This window comes from Lonchura striata, chromosome 2 (assembly GCF_046129695.1).
Source record: "Lonchura striata isolate bLonStr1 chromosome 2, bLonStr1.mat, whole genome shotgun sequence".
Taxonomy (NCBI): domain Eukaryota; kingdom Metazoa; phylum Chordata; class Aves; order Passeriformes; family Estrildidae; genus Lonchura; species Lonchura striata.
Window position 1 is genome coordinate 41,572,150 of NC_134604.1, and position 15,964 is coordinate 41,588,113.

Sequence of the window (15,964 nt, forward strand, 5' to 3'; positions counted from 1 at the left end):
TCTTTCATTCATCCAAGATCTCCTATCCCCTCTAGATACACACATTGATTCTGTAGAGGTCCCCAGAGAGTCCTTTACTCTCTGAATATGATGAGGATGAGAGAAGATTCAGATCAAAGGCCAGAAGTGGTTTAAGGCAGAAGAGGCAATGTCAATCACTTTCAGCTTAGCTCAGCAGCTACAGTGCTCATCTATGTGGTAGGATAAATCCTTTTATCTGTCTCAGACCATGACTCAAAATCACACTTTCTCCTTAAAAGCATGCTATACCTGCAGGTGGCTGCTAGGTGGGATCAAGATAAGTTCAAGCCTCTTTCTAAGGCAGAAGAGCCAGGAGCACAGAAATCAAGTGACAAACAAATGAGCACCTGGATGTGTAGGGCACAATATAGGGCACCTCCAGTAACCTAGATATTTTCTTCTTTCATTGAATTGACTCCTGCTCTAGGAATGCACAGAGTTTCCCTAAGGTGAAGATCTGTCAATGGCTTAAGCTAATACACTGAACTCTTTATTGGAAAGGGAAAAGCTAAATAGCTCTACAAAAGCTAAATAACAGGCATGCCATCCTCTGAACCAGGTTGCCCTCCACTGGGGCAAAGATGGAGATAGTGGTAAATTTTCTGCAATATTTTCTGGAAGGCAGTCACCAGAGGCCATAACAGCCTCTGGTTACATCTCAAGGACATCTAGAAGAGAAAACAGCTTTTCACAGAAGCTGGTAACTATTCTAACACCAGGTCTGCACAAATGTGGTACCTCAAGTACAATCCCGTGACAGAAATTATGTATGTCTGATGATCAGAGAAATAGTATAGTGAATGAATACAACAAAAATCACCTTTATGGACTTGCATTCCTGACACCCAAGTCGGTACCTGATTTAATTTCATTTATGTCTCCTGTTGTTTGCTCACCCAAGGAAATGCAGAACACCTGCTTGCCATGTAAACAAGAATGTTTACAGGAGAATATAGATACTCACTACACCGTCAATAAATGTTGTCCTCAGCACATGAAGGCAAGAGCAATTTAAGAAGTAGAAGTGATTTATGATTTTTATGAATACCAGTCCTGTCCTTGATATCAGTCCAATAATACCTTTTCCATGCCATGTGCATTTTCTGGCTACCAGCCTTTACTTATCCACCCAGACCTTCAATTTGCAGTGAATATTAAGTAGCAGAGGAGAAGAACTACAGAATGCTACAGCTTGGCTGGTTTTCCACCTAACACTTTTCCTTGGCACACCTGTAGTCAAGTTGTCTCTGTACTGATTTTTCACAAAGTGATTACCTAAGCAGAAGGCTCTAATACAGGATAAATATGCATGTCATGTCCTGACACTAATGATATCATCACAAACATGGGTACCAAACACCCAAGTACCAGCCAAGAGACCTGCCTCTCACAGATGTCTCAGGTGATCTTGCAGCCAGCAATGTGTCACCTTTTCTTGAGACAATGCCTGCTTGGTGAATTAATTTGTGTTTTAAAGTATGACTTCCAAACAGGGCTTATTACATTCCTATTGTACATTATGCTCTTGAAATCTGAAACTATCTGTGTTTTCATGTTTTCACTTCAAAGGATATCTAAATGATCCCAGGCTTCAACTATGTTTTGCTGTTAAGACATTTAGAACAAGAAATACTTTTAACATAAAGAGGCTGACACCATTAAAGGTCTGACCCTTACTACTGTATATTGGTTCAATCAGCTACAGTATTTTGTTTACAGTTTGTGTTTATTTAACTCATGAGTACAAAATCTATTATACAGTGGCTGGGACGTTTTGAAGAACACCAGCAGAAGTCATAGGAGCAAAAGGCTAATTCCTATATTTACTTTAGCAAAAAGTATCTCTTTTCTCTTAAAACACACAGTTTCTAATGAATTCATTTGAAGCACTGCTTTGCCATAGGCTGCAAGTAAAAAAAGCTTGAGTAGAAAAATGTCCTTCCAAAGATATTTACTGTATATTCCCTACTCTTTCTTCTGCAAGCTTAGAGGGTCAGCTGATGAAAAGCCTCTGTAGTTCAGCAAAGAAAAATAGTGGAAGCTGGGAACACCTCACAAGAGTCTAACTTGCTTTCACAGAAGTCATCATGAGGCTTCCCATAGTCAATTACAGGTAGAGATCCCTTTTACTACAACCAGTATTCCTGGTTCAGCAGCAGTTTTCAAGAATAACAGAGTTATCGGCAAGAGTTTCTTGCAGATTAGATCAGTGCAAAACCTTCTGTAATAATTATCTCATATAGATGGGGATAGTGCTTCAAACTTTTAGAATAGAGTGAGTGGTTTTTGCTATATAAACCCCTATATTGGTAGAGATGCTAGTGACACCACAGACACCAGAATAGTTATTTTTCACAGTTATCCATTTAATACATGACATTCCTTTTTAGAAGCATCATGACTGAATTAGAAATACAAAATTGTGAATCAAAAAGATTGATTTACATCTGTGAAATCTTCAGTGCCTAATCAATGCTACCAAGTTTCCAGGATGTTAATGATTATTTAATAAATGAAAGCTTTTTATCATAACGAATTAGTGGTTTTAGTAACATTAAGTTTTTAAACTAATTCCATCAACTCTTACAAATTAGTCTTGCAAAGCTGATTTACAATTCATTATAACCAAAAGTGTAAGTTTGTATGGGTTTCAAACTACTCAGACAGATGCAGGATGCTGTACTATGCACTGCCAGTCTATGGAGCAGCATCTCCAAAATCTTTCTTTAAAATTTCTCTGCCTATTCAAAAAGGAACAAAGACTACCAGTCCCAAAATTACTTACTCAGTGTTTGAATTTCTGCAGTGAACAGTGTAAACAGAGGTAGTGAGGGCTGACAGTACAAGGTAACCAAGCCTGGGAGAGTGTAGCTAAGAAGATGGCCATGAGGTCTCTGCCAGGAAAATACAGCAATGTATTTTCAGTCAGGCAAGTTTGTTCAAGTTTTTGAGTTTGAGGTGCTAACTAACGACATGTGCCATTTTCTAAACCAGAAAATATTTCAAATAAATAAAATGCATAGAAATTATTTATTCATGTTTCCTTTTATTTATCAATTATTATACAAAATAGCATTTCCGCATGTCTAGTCCCCTTAATAATTTATATATTTATAGATAGATGATAGATAGATAGATAGATAGATAGATAGATAGATAGAGATAGAGATAGATGGAGATAGAGATAGAGATAGAGATAGAGATAGAGATAGAGATAGAGATAGAGATAGAGATAGAGATAGATAGAGATAGAGATAGAGATAGATAGAGATAGAGATAGAGATAGAGATAGAGATAGAGATAGAGATAGAGATAGATAGAGATAGAGATAGAGATAGAGATAGAGATAGAGATAGAGATAGAGATAGAGATAGAGATAGAGATAGAGATAGAGATAGAGATAGATAGAGATAGAGATAGATAGAGACAGAGATAGAGATGATGGATATCAGTCTCTACAACTACCTGAAAGCAGGCTGTAGTGCAGCAGGGATCAATCCCTTCTCCCACATAACAAGCATCAGGATAAGAGAAAATGGACTCAAGTTTCACCTGGAGAGCTTTAGATCAGATATTAGGAAAAAAAAATTCTTCCCTGAAAGGGTAGTATTGTAGTATGCTGCCCAAGGAATTGGTAGAATCACCAACTGTGGAAGTGTTCAAAGGGTGCATGGTTGAGGAACTGGTGATGAACACAATGGGGATAAGTTAATTATTTGACTTGATAATCTTAGAGATCTTTTCCAACATTAATGACTCTATGATTTTATAAATTAATAAAAGTACTTTATAAAATATTTTATATTACATATCTACTATAAAATATACTTTAGGAGGAATAATGTATTGGTGTCAGTTACACCAATACATTATTTCTCCTATTCATCAGAGAGCACAAATAGACCTGTGCTCTCTAAGCATACAGTTTAATTTGCTTACAGTGCTATCACATTCATCTACACGTAAGGATTTTAGTAGATGTAGATGCCAGCTATTTTCTGGGTATTTTATTAATTGCTTACTCACTGTTGTTTGCTTTTTTTTATCCTTTTCACTCCTACTGCTCAAATTGTGTTTTCTATTGTTATGGATGTCAACAGACACCGTGATTATTTAAGAGTAAAAAAATAATGCCTAGTCCACTTAATTCTCTTCATAAATGCTGTATGCCGTTGGAAAATTATGAGCATATGCAGAGCTAAGTGAAATCCTTTGACCAGTACAAATATTAAAAAAAAAAAAAACATGGAAGGAAACTTCATTAAAACTAGTATGAAAATCAGCTTCCTCCTACAACATAACACATGTATTTTAAGACTGTGCCCTGAGAGCTAACCAAATGCACTGTGCATGCCTACTGTAGGTTATATGAGCATTGAGATCAAACAATCAAACATCTACCTGCGAACTGTACGATGTTGAAATGAAGCAGAGCACAATCTGGTTGTGCAAAGGGATGAAAGTCTTTGTGACTAAAATCTGTGGTTTGAGTACACATATTGTGGTGTAAAAATAAAATAAAAAGGTTAAAGCTATTCATCTTATAGACTGGCAAAACCAGCAATCTAAGCAACAAATCTACTCTTATCCTTTATTTTTTGAAAAGTAATGTTTCCTCAGAACTCCAGTGACCTGGAGCAAATATAACTCAGGAACTGCTGGTTAGGTTGACCACCCTGCTCCTTTCTGTTGTGATATTGCCAATAAAACTTAAAGACAAGTACTTGGGCTTAAAGGCTTTCAAACACATTATTAAATGGAACATAAACAAGGTCAGCAGATTCTTGCTGGTCCTTGAAATTACATTTGAGCTGTAGCAAAGGCCAGGAAGATGCCTTGAGCACAGACCCCATTATTTGGACTCACAGAATATGTCCATAATACAGAACTGTTCCCTGAGGCCAGTGGGTGCAGCAGAGCTCCAATTCACACACTTACATCCCCAGTCCCCCTCCCTCAGAATGGGCATGGCAAACCACCTGTGAGGATTTTCCCCAGCCCACTGTAATCCATTAATTGTGCCAAAGCACTGGTTGGAAAAGTCATAATTTCACAGGGCTTGTGGAATTGTGATAGGGTCTGTCTGCCAACATAAGAGCAAGTAGGATCAGGGCTAGAGTTCAGATTTGTACTTTGGCCTTCTTCAGTGTATTATCTGACACATTTATTACATTGGAAGATAGTATATTACTGTAGATGGAGAATCAGCCCCTTAGCCCATGGACTTCACCAAAACATTTCCGGCAATTTGACCTTGTAATAGTACCTTTAATTTTTAAAAAATGTTTTTAATTATATGAATAGGAAATAGATTAATACCTTTTAAAAGCTGTTTTTCTCAAGGGTTTAAAGGGTTTAAAAATGATCCTTTGTTCTAAAAAGGTTTTTCTACAAGTATTAACTTATAAGTATGAACTTAATTCAGTCAAAAAGTGTCTAAAAACATATACCAAATTAAAGATAAGATGTGATGATGTTTACTAACTCAGTGCCTGAAAAAGACACACATACTCCTGGGAGTAGGACTGCAGAGAGTGAAGCATGGACCAGGGTTGGGACAGCTGGCAAGGGATGCCCTGCAGCACTAAAGGTAGTCAGCAGGCCTGCCAAAGAAGGAGACACTGCCAAAACTCAGTCTCTTACTCTATTTGGGAACTGCTAGCAGTGTCATCCAGGCTAGTAGTGCTTTTACACCTTAGATGAAATTCAAGTTCCCTGCACTGTCCATACATTTGTGTCAACAACTACTGCTTCACAGAAGTCCAGCTCAGAGGTTCTGGACTGCAATCTGCAATCTGAGCTCAGAAAAATCAGCAGCTCTCAAGGTTGCCTTATTCAAGTTCACTATTTTTAGATTTCCACAAGGCAGAGAAGTCATCAGGGCAAAGGGGCGCAACGTGACATAGGTACCACTAAGGGATTTCTCAGGCAGTACACCAGGGATTTATCTTGACCCTCATCCCTGAAATGAGTTGAGACTATTCAGGCTGAAATAATCAATTTCTTCTTTGTCTTACATTCCAACCCTAAGCCTAACCTTCCTGTCTATCCTGACACTGGCTGGGTTATAATCTCTCCATCAGCCCACAGCCCTTATGTACTTTACAGAGACCACACATGGAAGGACTGGTGTTATGGATGTATCCACTAAAACCAGATTTTCTCTAGCATCTACTATACATCCAAATTTCTCTCCATCATCTCCTCCACCACATGTGAACACATAGACTGTCATTTCTGGGTACAGCAAAAGGGATTTATGCTGCAACAGTCAAGCTCCTGTTTTATGATGCAGTTTTATGTGCCTTTCCTACTATTCTGTAATTCCTGCCTCTTATACTCCTTTTCTCAACCTCTCACCTTCTTAATGACAAGCGAGTGCACCTTGTCATTTAAAAAGCAAAAATCTTCAGGTCAAGAAATCTGCTACACATCAGGCTTCTTAGCTGTTTGGTAAATGTAAAAATTCTCCTGGTCAGGCAGCAGTGAAGTAAATCGGTGCATATCCTGGGATTCATAGGAAAGGGCACTGCCTCACTGAATGACTACAGCTATTATTGGTAATTGTTTTTCAAGAACTCTCACATTAACATTGTATCATGGCAAGCAATCTAACAACCTCTCAGGATGATCATTCCAACAATAAAAAGATACATAAAACAAATTTGCTAAAATGCAGTCATGCATGTCCTGAAATGAAATATCAATCTATGGAATTGCTCTGAAAGGAGATAACTGACTAATATCCTTGACAGTGGGTTCCAGTGCTCCTAGAGTTGTATAAGAGCCTATCACAGCCCCAAGTGTCTTCTTCATGAAGGTCAACCTCACTATAGTGCATTTATGACCAGTCATTTTCTGTCTAGTTTCCAAATAAGCATTTGAGAAGACCATGCATTTTTTTCCTCAATTGGCTATTCTCAGCTAAAAAATTGTTTCAGAGATCCTTAGCAATAACACAGCCCTTGAGAGAAAAGCTTTTCTGCATTAGAAATTTGATTGACACCATGAATGATAACATCCAAGCATCAAATTTAATGAGATTTCTACAAAAATGAGTGACATCTGCATAGCACTCATGTCCTGGCTAACTGTCACACATTTGTCATCACTGAGGCCTTTGTCCTTTATTAATCCACTTTCAAGAATGCCTGCTGTTGGAAATTTAAATGCTTTTTAGCAGTCACCCTGCAGACTGTGCAAGAGCACACATCTACGAAAGCATAATGACACACTGTCATGCCTAGGAATGCATTTTAAACATTTAAAAAACAGGAGAGAACTCTGCCAACAAAATATATTGAGAATTTAGCAGGGGATGTCTGCATAAATATTATTTTACATGCTTTAATGTAAGCAAGGTGCATATTCTTTTATTATAATATGGTGTCTAGAAACACTTTAAAAATATTCAGAATGCATGGAAGAAATATTGTTATAAAGGAAATGTACTAAAATATTTCCTTTTAATCTTGTTTGTGCTTGGGACTATTATATAATACTGACCTAGGGCTCCAACCCAGTAAAAGCATATGATTGTATCAAAATCCCAGCTTTCCTCTAAACTTTCCCTCATAGCTACAAATAAAAATTTCACTAGTATTTTCCTAGATCAACAGATAGCCTGAAACAGTACAGGATGGAGATTGAAGAATCACCCTATTTTATTAAATTAGCCCCAGGACTTTCTCTTCTGAGACAGAGATCTGACCTGGTGCTTCCCAACAAAGAACAGCACACACTTGGCAGGAAGGCAGGAGTGCAGAGAACATTTTCTGCTATGTTTTTTCCACGGAAGAAAAACAAACCATTCCCACTGCAAATGAAATGGGACTCCAGAAGGCCAGGAGCTGCAAGGGGTCCAATGGGAGGCACCATCTTATTCCAGTCATTGTTTATGGCTCAATCAAAGGCACTGACAGCAACAGAGATGAGCCTGGTGAGCAGGCAGAGCAAGGGAAGAGGAGAGATTCCCAGCAATGAAGACGTTAATTGCCCATGGAAGTGGAAAACCCTGTTCCATGTTCTTCCTATGGCCCAGAGCCATATCCTGAGCTCCTGTGAAGACTGCAGTGTGTATGAAGACATTCTTCCATCATACATCCATAGTACTTAAATTTACTGAATTGAATCTCCTGAATTTCAAACATATCTTTCTCTTTCTTTCCACTATTATTTCTAAATGCCATGTATTTCCAACATTTTATTGTCAATTAGTCGCTTGTAGGTCATTGCCAAGTAAATAGAGGCAAGTGAATAGCACAATTTGCTCTCTCATTTATAGGATTCAATGTTTCTTTCACTCTGAATGTATTGAGTCCAACTATTTCAAAATTCTAATCCTGCTACTATCACAGTCTATGTTTTAGTTGGAGGCATGTCAGAGGATACATAAAGCTGTTTGCAGCTGCAAATGACAAAAAATCACACTATATACAAATACTTCAATTAATGGGTTTTTTTAGCCTTTGATATTCAGATGCATTTGTTTCTAATCTTGCACTAAGAAATCCAGCCAGAAAATATTTGATTGCATGAAATAGCACTAATATATAAAAATGTTGAACTCTGCAGTGCAGAAGTAGTGGCTGCAACTTCTTCTTCAAAGGGAGGCATCAGATCCCTGTGTTTTCCACCTTGATCTGCAGGTGCTGAGCTCTGACACTTCAGCAAGGAGGACAGCACCACTCACCAGAGCTCAGAGGAATGGAGGTTTCCAAAGGTCCTACTCTGCTACAGCTCATGATATGTTCAAACAGCATTGGGCTCCGTCAAAACTGTAACAGTGATGGCTTTATATTAACAAAGTTTTGTTCCTTTCCTGCAGATTCATTTTGGGAGAAAGTGCCCATTAGTGCATTTCTGATTTCACAGTCCTCAGTCTGTGTAGGAGCACAAGCAAAACATCAGCCTTAAATAGCAAGAAGCTGGAAAACAATTAGAAGGGCCTTGGACACAAAAAAATATGTATTTTTCAGAAATAATTAAGCTATGGATATAAAATGAATATTTTATGGAAGTATCAAATTCTGTTCTCTAGGACTTATATAAGCTTTTAAGTATAATAAAACACAAGAAAGAGCTTTAGTTGGCAATCACACATGACAGAGACACACATTTTCCCCAAAACCTGTTGTTAAAAAAAAATGTGGAGGAGAATCCTGCACCAGGACAAACTTGCCTCCAATTTAGTTCAGCAAGTGTAAATGGACAATATTTTCAAACACCATCATATCAATCATCAGGAAGAATTAAATAAGAAAATTATGGGTGAAAGTGGGATGCTACAGCCACATTTTTCCTTGTAAAGTCATGTTTGTTACCAGAGACCTCACTATTGCAGCAGTCACATAGTGTATACAAATGGTGAGTAGAATACTCTCATTTAGAGCAGCTAAATGGAAAAAAAAATCCTTTTCAAATTAAGAAGTTTCTGTGGTTTTGGGGGGTTTAATGGCCCCTAGTAATTTCAGCTTTTAAAATATTTGGGTTTGGGTTTTTATTTTAGTTTTAGTAGCTTTCCATCAAAGAGGCAATAGACTTCCTGCAGGAATCCAGGTGGCTATCCTGAATAAGTGAATTTGAGAAAAAGGATGAAAGCTAATTCTTGATTCAGGTATTAGTGATATTATTGTTCTTCATGAAGAACATCCTCCTATGCTTCGTTTTTCTTACCATCTGTCTTTCTCAGTGATAAGTCTCACACAAGGAGATGACTGTGACTGTTCAGTTTATCCTGGATGCTTCTTAAAATTCTTCTTTTTTTTTTCCTCTAATTTTAGGTTCAGAACAATTACAATGGAGTTTTGGGGGTGTTTTTTAATCTGTTTCTATTTTTAGTTCTTCAGCTGTCACTCTGACAAGTTAATTGATGTTCACTCACGCAGCATCTAAAGAGTAGCAACAATCACAGTTTACCATCAGAGATCGTGGAAATTATGTAGCACTGTGTATCTTAGCTCTTGTATTTCATGGATATTGAACTCCACTGGGTCCCTACAGAATGCATCTCCTATATTAATGCTGCACATCCACGATGCTGGTGTAGTCTGTTTGATTATTCCACTTTATTTCTAGGTCCTCCTGGTCCCCCAGGGGTTGTAATAGTGGAGGAAATTACAGACACAACAGCAACACTCTCCTGGAGTCCTGGGGCAGACAATCACAGCCCTATCTCCCTCTACAACCTGCAAGCACGCAGTCCATTTTCTCTTGGCTGGCAGACCGTAAAAACAGGTGAGAAAAATTTTCAAACAGCACAAGTAGACTTTTCAAAACTCCTGATCATAACAGTAATAATCACTTGCAACTACAGGAACAAATACTCTTAAGAAAACAATGACAAATTAAAATCACTGATTTTTTTTTTTTATTCCTTTTGTGTTACTTAGCAACAGCTCTGAAAGGACAACACAAAGACACCTGCCACGATGCATCTGTGAATAAGCAGAAAGCTCTCCCCTAAATCCTTCAATGTGTCTTTTCAGGAATACTACAGTGCCAAAAACCTAGCTGCGAGTTCTGACATATTAGATCCTTGATGTCCATCATTTCTAATGACCATGTTGTACCACAAAATCTGCTTTCTGTTGAGATACTGCACATTCACTTCCGATTTCTGAGTGACCTATATTTTATTTCTTTATTGTCTCCAGTTCCAGATCTGATAAGTGGTGACATGGAGTCTGCTATGGCTGTGGAACTGAACCCTTGGGTGGAGTATGAGTTCAGAGTAGTAGCAACCAATAAAATTGGGACTGGAGACCCAAGTGCACCATCGCGAGTGATCAGAACCAATGAAGCAGGTAATAAAAATATTATTTTTACAGCACTACCAGAAACAAGAACTGTTTTAATATAACAATAGACCTAATCTCTTTTCACTGGTACACATCTGTGTGTCCAGTAATCACTGTTCCAAGGTGACATTCTTTATACTGGGGAGCCAGTTTGTTTTAATTACAGGAATATTGCTTAACTTACAGAAATTTCAAATAAAACTATTCCCTGCTCTTCTACTCCATCTGAGCCATCTTACTTTTTATCTTACACTTCAGCCATTGCTGTCTTCCCTCTGATAAACTATTGCTGCTCTTAAAGTAGGCTCTTTTGAAGCAAACAGCTGCTACTAAGCATCCTCTTCCCCCAAATTTTTCACAACTTCTCTCACTGACAGAGCATGGGACTTTTTCAGCAAGATAGGGAAGTAATAAAAAGCTGCTTAATTTAAAATACCTTTTATTTTAAATGTATCATAAGATTTGGAATCATTGACAAAAACGTGGGCAGAATGAAGGATGATAAAGAAGATAAAGAAGATAAGAAGGACTGGAAATCTGAGAAAAATACCTAGGCACTTAGAAAGACATGTTTTAAGAAGCAGAAAGAAATAGAGATCTGATTTGGACAAAGCCTCAGATGAGAACTACATGTCAGAACACTTTGAGGTTATTCTTCATTCTTCTTTGTCATTTAGGATGCCTAGACAGATTATTTTGTGTTTTGATGTTTCATCAGTTGAATAATTTTTAAGTAACCTGTTTAACCATTGTGAAGACCTCGTGCCTGCCTCCTCAGTGACCTTCTTGCAGGCACTGGGAGCTGCAGTTAAGCCCCCAACACTATCTCTGGGCTGAACAAGCCCAGCTTCCCCAGCCTCTCCTCACAAGGAACTGCTCCAGCTCCTCCTCCACCCCAGCGGCCTCCCCTGAACTTGTACTAGTTGGCCAATGTCTTTCAATTGTAGCACCCAAAATTGGATGCCCTATTTCAGATGAAGTCTAACAAACCTATTTGCAGTTGAAATAAGACATATTTGTTTATCTGCTTTAAATAATGGCGCAGTTGCTAGCTGATATTAAATTTCACTGTACAATCACAGAACAGCACTGAAGTGATTTGATTCCCATTCATGCATGTTGAAAGATGCTTCCTTTTAAACTCTCCCTTTCACCTTCTTCAAGCACCTCACAGTGTGAAGCTCAACAACTTGATAGCAGAAGCTTCAGGCGCTCCATGCCTTGTTCCATTAAGAAAAGAAGGAAATGAAAATTAAATAAAAATCACAAGGTAGTTTCATCTCAAATTACTTTTTAAAAAATTCCCTATTTCACCACCATTGTTCTTTTATTAATTTTGTGCCATATTTCAATGGCAATACAAATTCTTCTGGATCCTAATGTTTGAATAACTTTCCTGTTTATTTAGATGATGTGTATCAGAAAGGACAAAAACATTCCAGAAAAAGTTTATCTTGAAATAGGTTGTACTCCTGGTATTATGCTTTTTCAGACTGAGGAATATTTTCCCTGTTTTTGCAAGGATTGTTCAGTATCTTAATTGGCAAGGTGCAGTTAAACTGTGGGCTTAACTTTTTCCAACAAACTGAAGACTGAAAATGTTAAATTTAATTCAGTTTTTAGGGTCCTACATGTTCTTGTCCAATGTTTAACAAACTAAGCTGCTATTTGCTAAACCACATTCTTATAACTCAAGTGAAACTCTTCTTAATACATATTCATTTTCAATATTCTTTGCAACTTTACCTCTCTAAAAATGAATTGATAAATCATAATACTGATCAGCAAAATCAAAATTATGGGAAAGACAAAGCATGCAATGTGTGATGAATTTTCATCTGGTGCTTGGTATTCATTTCTGGGTAACATTCCACTGTTTTTGCCATCAGAAAAAACAGTCTTTAACTCAAGATACAATCTAGAATCTGCACAGAGTTGTTATATTGGGACAATAAAACAATGGATTCTGCTTTAAATAAAAAAAAAAAAACAAATAAATAAAAAAGCCCAAACTGTTACACATATAGTAACATCCTTTGAGAAATTACATACTGCCCATAATATGTATGGCACTCATGAAATGTCAGAGCCTTCATGATCAGCTGCATTCAGGCAGTCAACTTCTCTTGAACTTCAGATATTCCTGAAATATAGTCTGTTGCCTCTGTATTCTGAAATGCCTTTCATTGACTTTGGGAATTATCACCCTTGGTATAGTTTTCAGATGTCAAAGGGAAGAGAAACCAGTAACAGTTTTCATGGGCTTACAACAGTTTTCATATGGGTTTTCAAATTATCACGTCATTGCCTGTCTTAGTGAACCCATTCATCCATTATTTTTCACACTCTCTCTTTTACTATTTTTTTTATCTGAAAGCTTCAAGGGAGACTGTTTATTAGCACAATGCCCAGTTCTAATATCATAGTTCTCAATTTTTAAAGGACATTATGTGATAGGTCATATTTCAGAAAGAACATGGCATGAATTTCTCTACTAATGACCCAGGCAGAACAACCTGGCTATTTGCATTGATGGTAGATGTGGCCCACAAGTGGAAATGGACAGATTGCCCCTGCACTGAGTGGAAATCCAGAAATATTAATCCCCCAGCTGAGAAAGTGACTGTGACTCGTGTTCAGATAAGAGTTGAGACCCATAAGGCTGAATGGTAGCTGTGTAGACAATCCACAGAGGTAGCAAATGTGTGATTCTGGTTCCATTATTTTACATTTAAATGGAAATATGCATCTGTAGTTTTTTATCCCCACACTTCACTTATTTTATCATTCCTTATCCAAGATAGCAACACCACATATATTAGTCCATTATCTAAAAATACCTACAAAATAGTAATTGAGATGGTGTAAGGAAACTAACAGAATAATAAACAGGTTTTGACTTGCTTTAATTTTTTTAATTAAACTCTAATCTTGTTACTTAGCTCATATTTAGTTAACATGATTGCTTTTCGTTGCTGCTCCCATTGGAACAGAAAATACAGCAATTTTCTGGCACATCTAACTTACAGCCAGCTGCTGCATTTTTGTCAGTGCTCGCACTGATACATATTTTACAGGTCCACAAGTTGCAAAGAGCCAATAATATGAATTTAAACATGTCTGGCATTCCATTAAGACAGTCAGGGCATTTGAAGCCTGGGGGCAAAGCATTGGTTACATTATCTATTCATGGGGAAACATGGAGAGAGAGAAATTGAGTGGAATCAAAGTTTAACCTGTTAATCATGCATGCAAACTTTATTTTAGGAGGTAACAATGTAATGCAGTCTACTAGACTGTACACTTGCTGTATTTTTAAAAAATCCTTATGTTGCATTAAGTTGCCCTTTTTCTCAGCTTGAATTCCTTCACAGCATAACAAGAAATGTCTCTGTCCCAGGAAAAAAGCTGACAATTTTAGACTGTCTTCATTTTCAGGGGTTTTGTTTTTGGTTTTGGGGGTACTGCTTTATTTGTGATTTATATAAAAGAAGTTCCAGCTTTTCCCATTATCAAAGCTGTTTTTGCATTAGGAAAAAAATATATGGATAACCTCCTGCATCTGGGACATTTGCAGATGAAGGTATGGTTCTGCTAAAGCCTTTGTAGAAAATGTGTTTTTTCCATGAAGAAAAACAAAAGGAGAAAGTAGGCTGTAATCACTGACTGGAGGCTACTTAGGCTTTGGCTTGCAGGCTTAGACTAATACTAACAAGGAATCCAAATATGTGTGTGACATAAAATGGAGGAGAAAAGATCTGTGCTTTTCCCACAGTATTTTATGTATGCCACAACATTTGGGATTTCAGCCCTATAGGTGGTAATTTGGAGACTATTTAGGCAGACTCCTGCAGACACATATGACCCTCTTGTCAGTGAATAGAACTGAATTCAAGCTCATAATTAATGACAAATATTAATAATACAGAGGAAATTAAAACAACATGTCAGATGCTGAGATCAGTAGGGACATCCTTGTTTTCTAGTAGCTGAATATGTGTGCCATCCATTTCTGAGATGCTGTCTTGTTGTACATTTCATTCCTGAACAGGTGAAATGTGCCTTGTTATTCTGGGAGGGTGATAGCTTGAGGGCTGGTCTTTCAGAGAGTGAAAGAATTTTCACTTAACACCCTCCTTTCCCTAGATGTGTACTGCAGGAGACATATAGAGATACACATACACTTACATACATGCATATAGAGGGAGAACAGAAAGCAACTGGGAAGAAAAAATTAAATGTGTTATACCTTTGGTCTCACATTAAACAGTTCTGCCAAGCTGGTAACAAGCCCTCATTCCCCTGCCTATATCTTTTTTACAGCTAAAAAAATGTTGTTTTTCAAGCTACATCTATATCTTAAGTTATAAAAACTTTAAAATAAATAAGTAACAGCAACTGCAACTTGAGAAGAGGTATAATAATTTCTTAAGGACTAAAGCCAAATTTATTAATTTATCTCCAAGAAAAATGTAGCAATATCAACATTTTCCTTCTTTTTCTTTATTTGACAAAAGCTTCAGAATTTATATAAAAAGTATCCATGTGGAAAATATCTTAAAAAATACAGGATTCAAGTAAAGTGAGAAAGACCTTGTGAACTAACTATGGAATTGGGATTTGGGAAATCTGGACTCATTTGGCTATGAGAAAACTACAAATTTGTGCTGCTCAGCTCAGCATGTCTAAATCTAAAAACAGGAGTTTAGCATGACTATTATTTCTCTTTGTGTTCCCTTTAGCTCATCTATTCCCTATTAAGGGATAGGGACCAAACCTAGGCACAGGTTTCTACTGCAATAGTGCAATTAATTATATTCAGTTACAATCAATTATAATTTTGGCTGCTAAATAGTTTTGTTCTTCTCAAAAATTAAGACAGACTACAAAATTAAGAATCTCTTAGTAATATTTGCTTTTTGTAATAAACAAAACACATTGAAATAAGCCACTAGACATTTACTTGGGGAAAAAAGTAAACAAACAAAAGCACAAAACAGAAATACTTTTAAATTATGAATTATTCATTCAATAATATTTTTAAAAATTTATTTGCATGACTGGCATGTTAAAAAGAGCATGGACTGGACTACAAGTAGTTTCAGCTTTCCAAGGTTCACTGTGATTTTTTCATATTTATTGGT

General features: G+C 37.1%; 1 protein-coding gene across 8 annotated transcripts in view; it reads left to right on the forward strand.

Annotated features, from left to right (window-relative positions):
- CNTN5 (contactin 5) overlaps positions 1 to 15,964 on the forward strand; it is a 591,904-nt gene that overhangs the window by 545,964 nt on the left and 29,976 nt on the right. For 7 of the 8 annotated variants that reach the window (XM_021529320.3, XM_077781341.1, XM_021529322.3 and 4 more), the window contains 2 exons: positions 10,099 to 10,257; positions 10,677 to 10,826. In XM_021529320.3, coding sequence (XP_021384995.2) covers positions 10,099 to 10,257; positions 10,677 to 10,826 — 309 coding nt within the window. The remainder of the gene's footprint in view (positions 1 to 10,098; positions 10,258 to 10,676; positions 10,827 to 15,964) is intronic. The other variant, XM_021529327.3, reaches the window with a different exon arrangement.